The sequence below is a fragment of the Lampetra fluviatilis genome, chromosome 44, assembly GCF_964198595.1.
Source record: "Lampetra fluviatilis chromosome 44, kcLamFluv1.1, whole genome shotgun sequence".
NCBI classification, from domain to species: domain Eukaryota; kingdom Metazoa; phylum Chordata; class Hyperoartia; order Petromyzontiformes; family Petromyzontidae; genus Lampetra; species Lampetra fluviatilis.
Window position 1 is genome coordinate 1,670,447 of NC_136318.1, and position 12,248 is coordinate 1,682,694.

A 12,248-nucleotide genomic window follows, 5' to 3' on the forward strand; every position below is an offset into this window, starting at 1 on the left:
GCTCTCTAACAGCGCTTGCCACGCCAGCATGTTATGTCAATACGGGGGATCTTTATCTTTGTTTGTGTGCTGGTGGTGGTGAGAGTATTGTGTGTGTCAGTGTGCTGCTGATGGTGGTGAGAGTAGTGTGTGTGTCAATGTGCTGGTGGTGAGAGTATTGTGTGTGTCAGTGTGCTTCTGGTGTGAGTAGTATAGTGTGTGTGATTGTACTGGTGGTGGGATATTAACAGTCTGTCCAGGCTATATGGGGGAGTCTTTGTGTGTGATTGTGCTGGGGGTGGGGATACGCACAGTCTGTGCAGGCTATATGGGGGAGCTTTGTCTTTGTCTGCCTCTGCTGCTGCTGCTGCTTTGGGGAGGGGTATAAAGAGGGCGTGGTTTGTTTTGGGCTCCTGCATGAGGAGGGGGGGGGGTTAGAGAGCGAGCGCTCCCATTGGCTGGCCGGGAAGAAATATAACCCGCGTGTACGAGTGGCGGCGTACGACTATCACAGTGTGAGGGGCGGTGGCGAGTGGCGAGTAGCGAGAGTGGAGAGAGTGGGGAGTGCGTTGGGTGCGAGTCTGCGAGCGTGAAGACGCGCGGACCGATTGACTTGGAGGGAGAGGCCCATGGCAGAGGAGACCGCCGACTGCATTGAGCGTCTCAGACGCGAGTTGGTAAGCGCCGTTCAGTCGTCTTTTTTAATTCATTTTTTCATTCATACATTTTCTTTTTTTTTACTTTTACACCAGGGTCAAGCCATGCCACTGCTACTGTGTTGTTACTATGAAACGAGAGTCCCTGGGTTATCACGTGGCAGTGTTGTGTGTGAACGTCTGCACGGTATGATTATTATATAGCGGACAACTCAACGACTTGTATGCTGCCATTATTTAGTGGTCTTATTGATGTTGAATTTTAGGCGAAAGTGCCCTGCTTAGTTTAAGGGGGTTTTATTATTTTGAAACCAAAAGTTTTGCAGGCGGGGGGAGGGTGTGGGTGACGGACATTCCACGTTACTATGCCGTGCCCAAGATATTACATATACTAGGACGACGAAGTGATAAACAATTTGACACGGTAAAGTTGTATGATTAGTGCAGTGTATTGTCATTAATATACCGAGATACACACACGAGTGTTTGAGATTGAAGTCCAGTAGTTTGTAGTAGTACAATATTTGTAAGCGTCGCAGCTTGTTACAACGTAGCATTAGCGTGTAATTATCAAGGATCGATTTGGTTGGTGGGTCCACCAATTTTACTTATACATTCACGCGAATATTAACTTTTTATAGGCATTGGCCGCGAGCCGAGATACACTTTCACTCGTAAGCGGTTACGCAAAGTGGCTTCTGTGAAGAACAAAATAGTTGCAAAGCAAATACGCGCGTGTTTGTGTGTGTTTGGCTTTGAACAGACTGCAACGTCTATATTTTACACTTTATCAAAGTGGTTAAGGAATCCATGTGGTTTAGGGATATACGTCATAACTTCGCCTCTACATGCGAATTTTAATTTTATATCAAATGTACGCATTGAATTACATCGATTTGCAATCGAGTGTTGGTTTAGGATTTGTGCTCGCTTCGCCGATACAATTTTTCTTTCAGTATTATTTGAATAATTAATATTTTCCGTTTCAACGCCGTTGAATGACGTCTGCCCCCACTGATGTTGGTGTATTGGACACGTGTGATGCTGCTGTACTTGCCAGTAGCGTCTACTACAGCTTACGTGTACGCGTACTGTGTGCTGCGGTACACATGAGGTCGTTTATATGACTTAATTGTTAAGGTTTGCGAGTGATCGGAGCGAATTTCCCATAGGGGGGTTCTCTATAAACTTGCTTTCACCCCCTAGTGAGTCGGCAAAATTTAGCGCCCCCGATGGATGATGGACTTGGGCCCGGACCTAGGAACGTGGAAGCGCCCCAATTTTCAAACGCGCGTAAAACATTTGTTTTACATGGACACAATACATTGGTGTGTGTGGTGGTGGTCATAAATGGGTAACGAATATCTGAACCGGTTCAGGGCCGCCCCCTAGGTCGACTCGGCCTCAAATGAGTACTTGGTGTGCGGTGTGTAAACATCGCCACTGGGGAGACAAAGGCGGCCGGGCGTGGTGCTGGCCACCCACCCCCACCGTGTGCCGTTCTGGCCATCATAGCTGCAGAACTTGCCCCGACAAGTCTGTTAAGGCTACACGGGGGGTCTGAGAATCGTTTAAAGTGAATGTAGCCACGGTGGTGAGATGTTAACAACCTCGCCTGCTATACAGAAGGTCGTGGGTTCGATTTTCAGTTTGCGGTGTCTCTCTCCCTGTGGTCGCGTGGATTAATATTTCTCTCTGGGTCCTCCGGTTTTTCCCTCCACATGTATAATCATGCGCTTGAGAGGACTGCATTTGGCTGCCAAAAATTGCCACGTGATAAGCCACTTCGTTGAGCTATCATTTGTGTTCTTGGTTCTTTCGGTAAAGTCACGTAGAAGGGAAGTAATAAAGTAATAAAAATAAAACATAATAAAATTATTCTCACGACGTTTCGGCCACAACGCAAGCAGCCGTCCTCCGAAACGTCGTGAGAATAATTTTATGTTTTTTTTTTATTATTTTATTACTTCCCTTCTACGTGACTTTACCGAAAGAACCAAGAAGATGAATCCCTGCAGTCACGAAAGCTTTAAATCAAAATCTATCATTTGTGGCCAGGCCGCTTCTGAAAAAAAGCTGCATAGCTCAGTTGGGGGGCCTTACCTAGTAAAATAAAGACAACGATCGTTTAGTATCCAAACCATTTGTTTGGGGAACTCTAAAGCAATGAATGCACTTTCTATTTTGCCCCCTGGCCCTCTATAAATGAGGACTCATCCTTTGTCCATTGACCTCTCACCTGGTCAAACAAAATCAAAACAAACTACGCACATAGACGACACAGCCACAAACATACACACACACACAGTCACATACATACATACACACACTGCCTCCTTTGTTGTTAAATCACAGACTTGTGATGCAGAAATAAGTCGCAGGCCCGTCTGCTCGAGATCTCTTCAAATTGAAATTCACAATCTACAGCCGCCCAAGGGCATTCGTCTGCCTTTGCTCTGTGGGCCCCCGTAGGGACCACCACCACCACTACCACCGCACTTGTCCCTGGGGTAGGTGGAAAGGCAAGAGAGGGAGGGGGGGTAGAGATGTCTGGTGGTACTTGTGTATTTGAGGGGAGGAGACGGGGTGGTAGGATCTGCTTGCCCATCCATATGCCCACTACCATCCAGTGGCTGCAATGAGAAAGTGTTGGGGGGGGGGGGTGGCCGCTCAATTAGACAAATGGATCCACCGCTCCCCGCACACGTGTGGAGGATTTCAATTAGTCTAATGGAGAGTGGCTTGCTGGCTTGGCTGCTCGTGAGCGTGGTGGTCATCACTCGCCCCTGTAATTGTCCCCCCCCTCCTCCCCCCGCCTTGTGCTTAACCTGATGCGCTGGGGATACAAAGGCGCTCGGGTGTGGTGCTGGCCACCTTGACTCCCTCCCCCGCCCTCCCCCTCGTGTACCGTGCCGGTCTTAATCGGTACTTGTTAACAGAACTTGCCCTAACAGTCTGTTGAGGCTATACGGAGGAGATTTCGTCTTTGTCACTTGTGTGTGTGCGGGGAGTGGTTCGTTCAGTGGTTCGTGCAGTGGTTAGCGCTGCACTGCGCTACGAACCTCAGCGAGCCGCGCTCGATTCCCACTCACGATCAATAGCAGTGACAGAAAACTTCTCTGGCCTTGAGTAGCCTGGTACCGTGTGTAAACATGATAACAATTGGGGAGACAAAGGCGGCCGGGCGTGGTCAGCACCATAGATGCTCACTAACATAAATTGCCCAAAGAGTCGCTTAAAAGACATACAAAGTCACGGAATCGAAGCGAAATTTAATTCGAACCGGCATCCATCCCATCCAAACCTGAGCACAGTCGTGCGCGTCTAAACGAGTTGTATTGCGATTTATTCAAGTAGGCGAAAGCCCATTATCTGCTAATGAGATTCATTATCTGCTTAGCCATGGAGACCTCTAAGGTCGCATTATGTAGGATTACATAGCGGCTGCTCCCCCCCTCAATTGTTTATTGTTGTTTGAATTTTGAGATTTTTTTTTAACTGTTAACATTATTGGGGTACTCTTTCACGTCTCATATTTTACGTCTCTGAACCGGCCGACCTGAGTCTGATTCCTGGCCATGGCTAAGCTCAGTGGCGAGTGATATCTGAACCGTCTTAGGCCCCCCCCCCTCCCCCTTGAGCAAACGGCACTGACCGACCAGCGTAGTGAAGTATGGTCGGAGAATCTCTCCCACGACCAACACGGTGTGACGATGGTGCGTCAAGTCCCGTCATCCAGGAGTGGTTCGAATAGGGGGCTGTAATTTTTTCTTATTGTTCTGTAATTTGTGAAATGACATGCACCTTTTGCAAAGTAATGTAATTCATTTTGTCTGGACTGTGCTTGGATTAAAGCACTCGCAGTCCACATCTTGAAGGTCAACTTAGGCCATCATCTCTCGAGGGTTAATAACATACTGCAAAGTACTACTGTTTGTTGAACATAGACAGTGGTTGTCCTGTAAAGGATATTTCTCTTGGCATCTTATCCCAGCCATACGAATCTGGAACTTCCCACCATTTGAGTCGTGGCCTCAACTTGCACGAGTACATGCCGAGTATCTTGTTGTTTACATGCATCGCACCACATTCTACCATTGATTGAGAATAGGTTTCTCAACGTTCAATAATGGTAACGGACATGATGCGTTCTGGTGCCACTCACATTGTAGGCTGGCTTGCGCCTCGTTATCCTCCGGAGCGCTGTTTGACATAACGCCGTCTATTATCCCGTGTTCTTCAAGTTTTGTTTACAGTTGGACCGAACGTATCTGTAGTCTTTTTTTTGTTTCTCGGTTCTCATAATATTTGGTTTGAAGTAGCCCTTGTCTGATCCTCGCAGTGTCTTTTCTCACGGTGGTATGCGATCTAAATCCGCGCGTTTTGGGCACAACACATGCGGGGTTTTCACGAACTCCAAACCCCGAGCTCCGTTGGGAGCCAAATTTAAGGTTTACAAAAAAAAAAACTTTCTGTTTTTGTTCTGTGTTTCCACCAACGTGGTCAGGTCCAGTTTTAAGAAAGCGTATCGCTACAATTAATATATGTGGTATGCCCCTGTTATTCCTAAGATATTAACTTTTGTACTGTAGTTATAGACACCTTTTATAAACACTTTGTTATTCCATATTCAAAACAAAAGGTATTCGTGGCTGCTGTTCAGTCACAAATGCAGAGGGTGAGCCACGGATAATTATTCAATATTCAAATTCTCTCTGCTTAAAGAAAATGGGCAGTCCCTCGGCTCCTTGTTGAACTTGCATATGTTTTTATCAACCCTGGGACCTGACTGTGAGCTGAGCACTTCTAACTACAGTTTACCAGTGACATCAGCCTACGCAGTTTGTTTGAAATACACATTGTGTCTCTCTGAATGTTGTTTATGCTATCTGTAAGCTGACTGGGCCTGGTATAAAGTTCCTGGTGCGTTGCGTTAACGTCAGTACTTTTAAGACACATCAGAAGCCTAGAGTTTGTGTAGTTCAAGCCACGGTTGCCCATTTGTGTTAACCTTCATAGACGCTTGCAAAGAGCATTATGCCCCAACAGTCTGAACTACTGTAGCTAGACCATCACAACAACCGAAAATATATATTTTTCTTATTCGTGCCACCTGATGTGGCAAAACTTTTTGAATACAGTAGTGACTTCCGCTCATGGCTTATGCCCTCAACAGGGGCATCTTTGTCCTACTCTGTATTTTACTGCTGCAATTGTCCACTAATGTCCTATGCAGCCAAGTCATGGATGTAGGGCCTCCCTCTCTTGTACCAGGTAGAGGCTAACCTCCATGGCTCTCAGAGTTGTTTTTGCCGATGTGGGAGGGAAGAAAAAAAACCCCCTGGAATTGATGTTAGAGCGGTGAGGTGGGAAGGTGTGAGGGTGGGAGGGAGGGTGGGACCTCAGGGCGTGCACCTCCTTCCATGGGATGGATGATGATGCATGCTGGAAAGAATCCCCCTTGCCTCGTTTTCTCGAATTCACCCCCACTGCCTCTGATAGACCTGTTTGGCATCACGCAAGTCTAGACTCTTCCCTGTTGACTGCTCAAAATGTTAAAAAGCCAGCAGCATGACAATGGAATCCAGCAGCCCTTCAGGGTGCTTTAATTGAAGCCGTATAATTTGCAAGAGAGTGTTTTGTTCCCTGTCGTTTTGTTGTTGTTGAGTTTACGAAGTTTAAATATTTGCACGGTAAAATAAAACGTGGCTGGCTGCAATCCTAGTGGGTGGTGGGGGGGGAAGTAAAAATAAAATGCCTTAACGCTATCCGTGAGCTTACACCATAGCAAAGAGCCCTGAGATTATGGTGGAAATTCTACGCTTCTATGGAGAGGGTGCCCCAGTATGAGTTTGAGAGATGGAGTTGTGTGATATGTGACAGTCCATTAATCAAGAAAATTACACGCTGCAAGAAAATACTCAGGTGGCCTAATCGGTGCCTTTTTAACACAGGAATTATTTAATAACTATTCTGGTGTAAACTAGGGCGAGTGTGTGTGCTAATATTAGGGCTAGGGCAGGGGTCGGCAACCAAAATAACAAGAAGAGCCATTTCTTTCAATTCGGTACAAAATTCAGTATTTCAAGAGCCGCAATGCATCTGAGTACATACTGTACTCACGTACATATCGTCAAGAAGCAGCCCGTAAAGAGCCGCATGCGGCTCCGGAGCCGTAGGTTGCCGACCCCTGGACTAGGGGATGGGGTTTGGTAAAGGCTGTCCTTGGAGAGTTATTTAACACGTGTTTGTGTAAGGAACCAATGCTTCAATATGGCCTTGATGAGCTGCAAGTGCTTGCCCCCTACAGCCTCCTTTCAGGTGAAACGGGCGATTGTTATCTTTGTTCCGTGCACTTTTTAAAGCGCATGTTCACGCGTGTGCCAAATGCGTGCTCGACGACTGCCGCCGATCGGCGTCGTCATCCCCACGCGCGGTCGCCCGTCGCGTCCGCCCGCGGCTCCCACGTCTCCGCTAATCGCCCCCCCCCCCCTCCCGATCCTGTCGCTCCGCAGCAGGGCCTGAGAGAGTCCGACGTCGACCTTCAAGCGACGCTGCAGCGCGCCCTGGACGTGCTCGGCGAGATGCACCGCGCGCGGCAAGCGTCCGCGACCCCCGCCAAAGCCGCCGGCGCCGCCGGCTCGGTGTGCTCGGACGTGTCGGACGCCGACACGGACGACTCGGCGTGCGGCTCGCTCGCCTCGCCGACCTCCGAGCCGAGCGGCGGCCCCTGCGCCCCGCGCGGCGACGACGCGGTGGAGGCGCCCTCCCCGCCGTCGGAGTCGGCGAGCCCGACGTCGGCTCGGGACGACCACGAGGACGCGCGCTCCGACTCGGAGTGCTCCGTCGTCTCGACCGACTCGGGTTTCGGCCGCGCGGCCGGGTCGGGACAGCCGGCATCGTCGTCGGCGCCGCCGCCGCAGCGCTTCCAGCGCAACCTGCGGCGCGCACAGCTTCCCGAGCGGTGGAAGAGGGCGGTGGAGAGGAAGCGCGCCGAGCGCAAGCTGACGGCCGCGCGCTCGCTGCCGTCGCTGTGCCACGAGGACGGCTCGCCCGTTCCCCAGCAGCAGCAGCAGCAGCAGCAGGAGGAGCCGGAGCGAGAGGATTGGACGGAGGCTCTGCTGAGCGGCTCGCGCACGCGCCAGCCGCTCGTCCTCGGGGACAACAGCTTCGCCGACCTCGTTCACAACTGGATGGATCTGCCGGACATCTGCAACGGGGGCACGGCTCGCGCGGCACAAACTCGGCAGCAGCAGCAGCAGCAAAATCCAAAGTCGGAAAAGGAGTCCAAGAGGCCCACGGGGCTGGCGCGGTTGCTCTCCATCCCGGAGCAGATCCGCAAGCGCTTCAGCAGCAGCAGCAGCAGCAGCAGCGGCGGCGGCGGCGGCAGCGGCCTCGGCAGCCGCGCCGACAAGTCGAGGACCGTCAAGAAGACGAGGCACCTCTCCATCTACGAGTTGGACGACATGGACTCCTTCTTTGACGAGCTGCCCCCGCACGGCGCCCGGCAGCTCGGGCAGCGGCACTCGCACCCGTGCATGGTGGGCTCGTTGAGCCAGCCGGACGTCTGCAGCTTCGTGGGGTCGCACCTGGAAGACTCCCGCAGGCTCTCGTCCCACTTCCGCTCCGTCGTGTGGGTTTGAGTCGATCGTCGGGGCTGGTGGACGGTGGCGGGCGGGGTTAGGGGGTAGCGGAGAGACTTTTTCTGGTGCCCGCGTTGGACTTTAAGCGAAAAAAATGAACGTCGGTCGCGTCGGGTGAAGACGGCCGCTTTGTTGCGGATGCGATCCCTCTGATGCAATGACATTAGCGCGCAATTTTGACACTGCAAATCCTGGCACGTGTTGTTGAAGGGTTAACGTTGAGGCTTTGCGGTGAGTTGGCATGCCTCTTATTATGCAGCACTGTGTAAAAAAAAATACCCACCTGTGATTGGATTGTTGTGAAGAACCCCGCTCACTGCGGAACGGTTGGTGTTTGAGGTATCACACTCGGTGAGGGCGCTCGTTGTTTGCAATCTAAGTAACGACGTGGAATTTAATTGTCAGTTACGGAATGAGTTTTTTTTTTTTTTGCCAGGACCATGCACCGTGCCAAAATATGAACATTTGACATCGCCACATCTGAAAAATGTCGAAAAGAGATTTTCCGGGTGCAGACTGCTTGAACCAAAAGAACTGTCAAGCCATTTGCACTGTATAATTATTATTATTTACATAATCTAAAATGCATATTCCTTTTAATAAACAGGTAAATGTATTTAGTAACTGTACTATAACCATAATTGCTCGGTATAAACTAGTGACAATAGTATTATTTCCGTGTGGCCAATGGGTGAGATTTTGGAACAAAGCTGGACAAACCTAATGTTTCCATGCAGTATTCTGTTGTGTTTCTATACAAAACCATTCCGTCAGAACGTAACGCAGCATTCAATCGGACGCTCTCTCTCGAGGGGAGATATTTCCATCTAGCAGACGTAGAAATCGGTGGCCTCTTGAGCGGAGGTAAGCACTGTTGTAATCCATAACACGAGGGAGATTCAAATTGTCAATATGCAAGGTACGAAGGTTAATGGTGAAATTATCTGTGTGTCCTTCAAAATGGAGACCACTTGCTATGGCCCTCGGAATCCGTGCAGTTGATGTTTGCCTGCAGTGTGCGTTCATGCACACGCGTCAATGTGCATCAGGGTGAGCAATTGTAGACAACTTCATAATCCAGAAGGTAAACATCCAAGGCCCTTTTTGAAAAGCTCAAACAGTCTGGTTAATGGCCACATTTATACAATGGACCTCTGCCTTAACGAGGATGTCACCTAGCAGCGTAAAAAAAATGCATTATGAGTCTATTTTATTTAGGGGGGAAATGTAAATTTGTTTGGCAGAAAGTTTAATTCGCTGGCTTTCCTTGTGTCATACGGCCTTCAACAGTGGACCCGTGTGAATGGTATCCCAGATTATGTGGGCTAAGTTTAACACGTAGGCTTTGGCGACCAAACGTGGGCTAATTTATACATGTTGTTCCGAGCATTTTTTTAAAATGTAACTTTTGAGGTGCCTGTAGAAAACTCCACTGTATATGCAAAAAAACCACAACACACTAGCCTTAACATGGTTAATAAGTTATAATATTTCAAACTGTTGAGATTGTTTTCAGTATCTGTTAGAAGAATGGAAATGACAGCACTATGGCTAAGAATATATCAGATAAGAGTATTCAAAGAAATATTACCTATTATAGTAAAAAGCATGGCAGTGAAGAGAGATCAAAGAAAATAGTAAATTTTAACCGTGTCATGTGCATTTCATTTCCAGTATTAAAGGCGCCTTAGCTGAATCGTAAAAAAGTGGTGCTGTGTAGAGGAATTACCACGTTGAAGTTCAAGCTTTTAGCATGTTCCCAAACAAGATATAAATTTAAGAAAACCTAACAAAAATTTCAGCAAAATTCAGTTATTTCATACTTGACAAAAACTAACATCTGGCAGAGATGTCAAACCACCATTGTGCTCTGGGTTTTCCCCTCAAATCTTCAATTAACACCGTGTTTATGTTAATATTGGTAGTAGTCTTCAATGTGGTATGGCCCAGAGACCAGGCACATGACCAGGATTTTTTTTCACGTGTTCATACAGCGGTCCAACAAAACCAAACGCATTACGTCGTGAATAGTGAACTTATACACGCAGACATAGGCTCTATTATATTATACAACACATTGTTCAGTTGACTCGTTTCCATGCAACATTTGACATTTCCAAATTGCAATTGGGCCAAGTGGAGCTATACTGGACAGCAGAGGTGGGACAAAGTCATTGTTATGCAAGTCGAGTCGCAAGTCATCAAATTCATGACTCGAGTCTGACTCGAGTCCAAGTCACATGACTCGAGTCCACATCTCAGAGGTGGGACAAAGTCATTGTTATGCAAGTCCAAGTCGAGTCGCAAGTCATCAAATTCATGACTCGAGTCTGACTCGAGTCCAAGTCACATGACTCGAGTCCACACCTCTGCTGGACAGTATTTATTATTTGTGCTCTCACTTATGCCATTGTGTGGTGTAGGAAACCACAGTGGGGGTTAGATGTTAACTCTTTCGCCTGATATGCAGGAGGCCATGGGTTGGACCCTGACGCCTGCTGTATATTTGGACTTTAAAAGTTCTCCCCGTGGTCACGTGGATTTTTTTTTTCCGGTTCCTCCGGTTTTTCCCTCCACGTTTAGAAACATGCGTTTAGATTATTTGGCTTCTATACATTTCCACATGATAAGCCACTTCGATGAGCTGTTATTTGTGGCCAGGTTGTTTCTGAAAAAGAGCTCCATGGCTCAGTGGGCCTTACCTAGTAAAATTTAGAAACGTAAAAATCGAATCCTTTTATAATGTAAACACACGTCCATGACAAATCAATTTTCATATCTATGTGTGTGTACTTGTATCTCAATGGCACAGTCTTTTGTAGAAACAAACATGCCACCAAATAAGGTTGATTTGCCAACCTTTACCCCAAGTTGGTGTTTTGAGGATGTTATAAATGCTCGCACAAAGCTCACTGCAATGTTCTACCCAATGTGTAGATGCCATGTGCCAGATACTTTTGATGACTGGGCTGTATGAACACAAGTAGTCTTAATTTTCTCAAAGTAGGCAACTGCCAGTTTTAAACCATTCTGATGCACACATTGTGAAGGCTGTCATTTGTTGATGCGCTGTTGCCCCATACCCTTTGCTGATTAAAATTGCCTGTTCTACTCAAGGCCATACAAATAATGTTAAGGCACTTTTCTTAAATTAAAATAAATGTTTTTTCACATTTCCCTTTCATATTTTTTTACACGTTCAATAATTGTTCGTTGTATGTGCCTGGCTATGAAACACAGTTTATTTGTTTTGTGTTTACTTGTTATCGTTACTGTTCACATTTTGGCTGTTCTGCGGTCACGTGTACAATAACTGTAAAAATTTCATTTATTGAAATACTGTATCAACATGTATAAACACACGCATAAAAGTATTCATCGACAAATAAAGTTTATACTCAAGTTTCACCGCAAATGTATTTGGCTCAATTCATGCGTTACAAAAGCGGGGGAACGTCTTTTTTCCCCCAACAACAACATTCCAGGAGTGTAAAGAACGGCTGGTGGCCAGACGTGATGGCGAGCTCGCACAAAATCGCAAAGGTCTCTCCGGCTGGGATCGAGGAGACAGGGGGGGGGGTGGAAATGGGATGGGATGACCAAGAGATAGAGACGACAAGTCGACAAAGGGAGAGACCCAAGTTCACCTCTACACCATTAGTGATCCCTGGGACCCAAGTTCTTCTCTACACCTTTAGTGATCCCTGCTACCCAAGTTCTTCTCTACACCATTAGTGATCCCTGGGACCCAAGTTCCCCTCTACACCATTATTGGTCCCTGCTGCCCAAGTTCTCCTATCCCCATTAGTGATCCCTGGGACCCAAGTTCACCTCTACACCACTAGTGGTCCCTGCGACAGTCCCTGAAGACATGCAATGGTGAAGAGCGCCTCTGCGTCAGCTTTAACCGCATGTTGTTGAACTTCTTTCATAGCCAACCGTGCTGATCGGGGAGGTGCGGGGAAGGTCG

The 12,248-nt window shown here is 47.9% G+C and overlaps 1 protein-coding gene across 2 annotated transcripts; it reads left to right on the top strand.

Moving 5' to 3' along the window:
- Positions 1 to 490: 490 nt before the first annotated feature.
- Positions 491 to 11,686, top strand: LOC144947217 (uncharacterized). Of its 2 annotated transcripts, XR_013640008.1 has the most exons (3): positions 491 to 656; positions 7,151 to 10,438; positions 10,543 to 11,686. XR_013640008.1 is itself a non-coding variant. In XM_078876413.1 (2 exons), exons 1-2 carry the CDS (start codon positions 609 to 611, stop codon positions 8,276 to 8,278), a joined length of 1,176 nt encoding a protein of 391 aa, XP_078732539.1. In that variant the 5' UTR covers positions 491 to 608; the 3' UTR covers positions 8,279 to 11,686. The 2 variants fall into 2 exon arrangements, 1 of the variants encoding a protein (XP_078732539.1); XM_078876413.1 differs by having other exon boundaries at positions 7,151 to 11,686.
- The last annotated feature ends 562 nt before the right edge of the window (positions 11,687 to 12,248 follow it).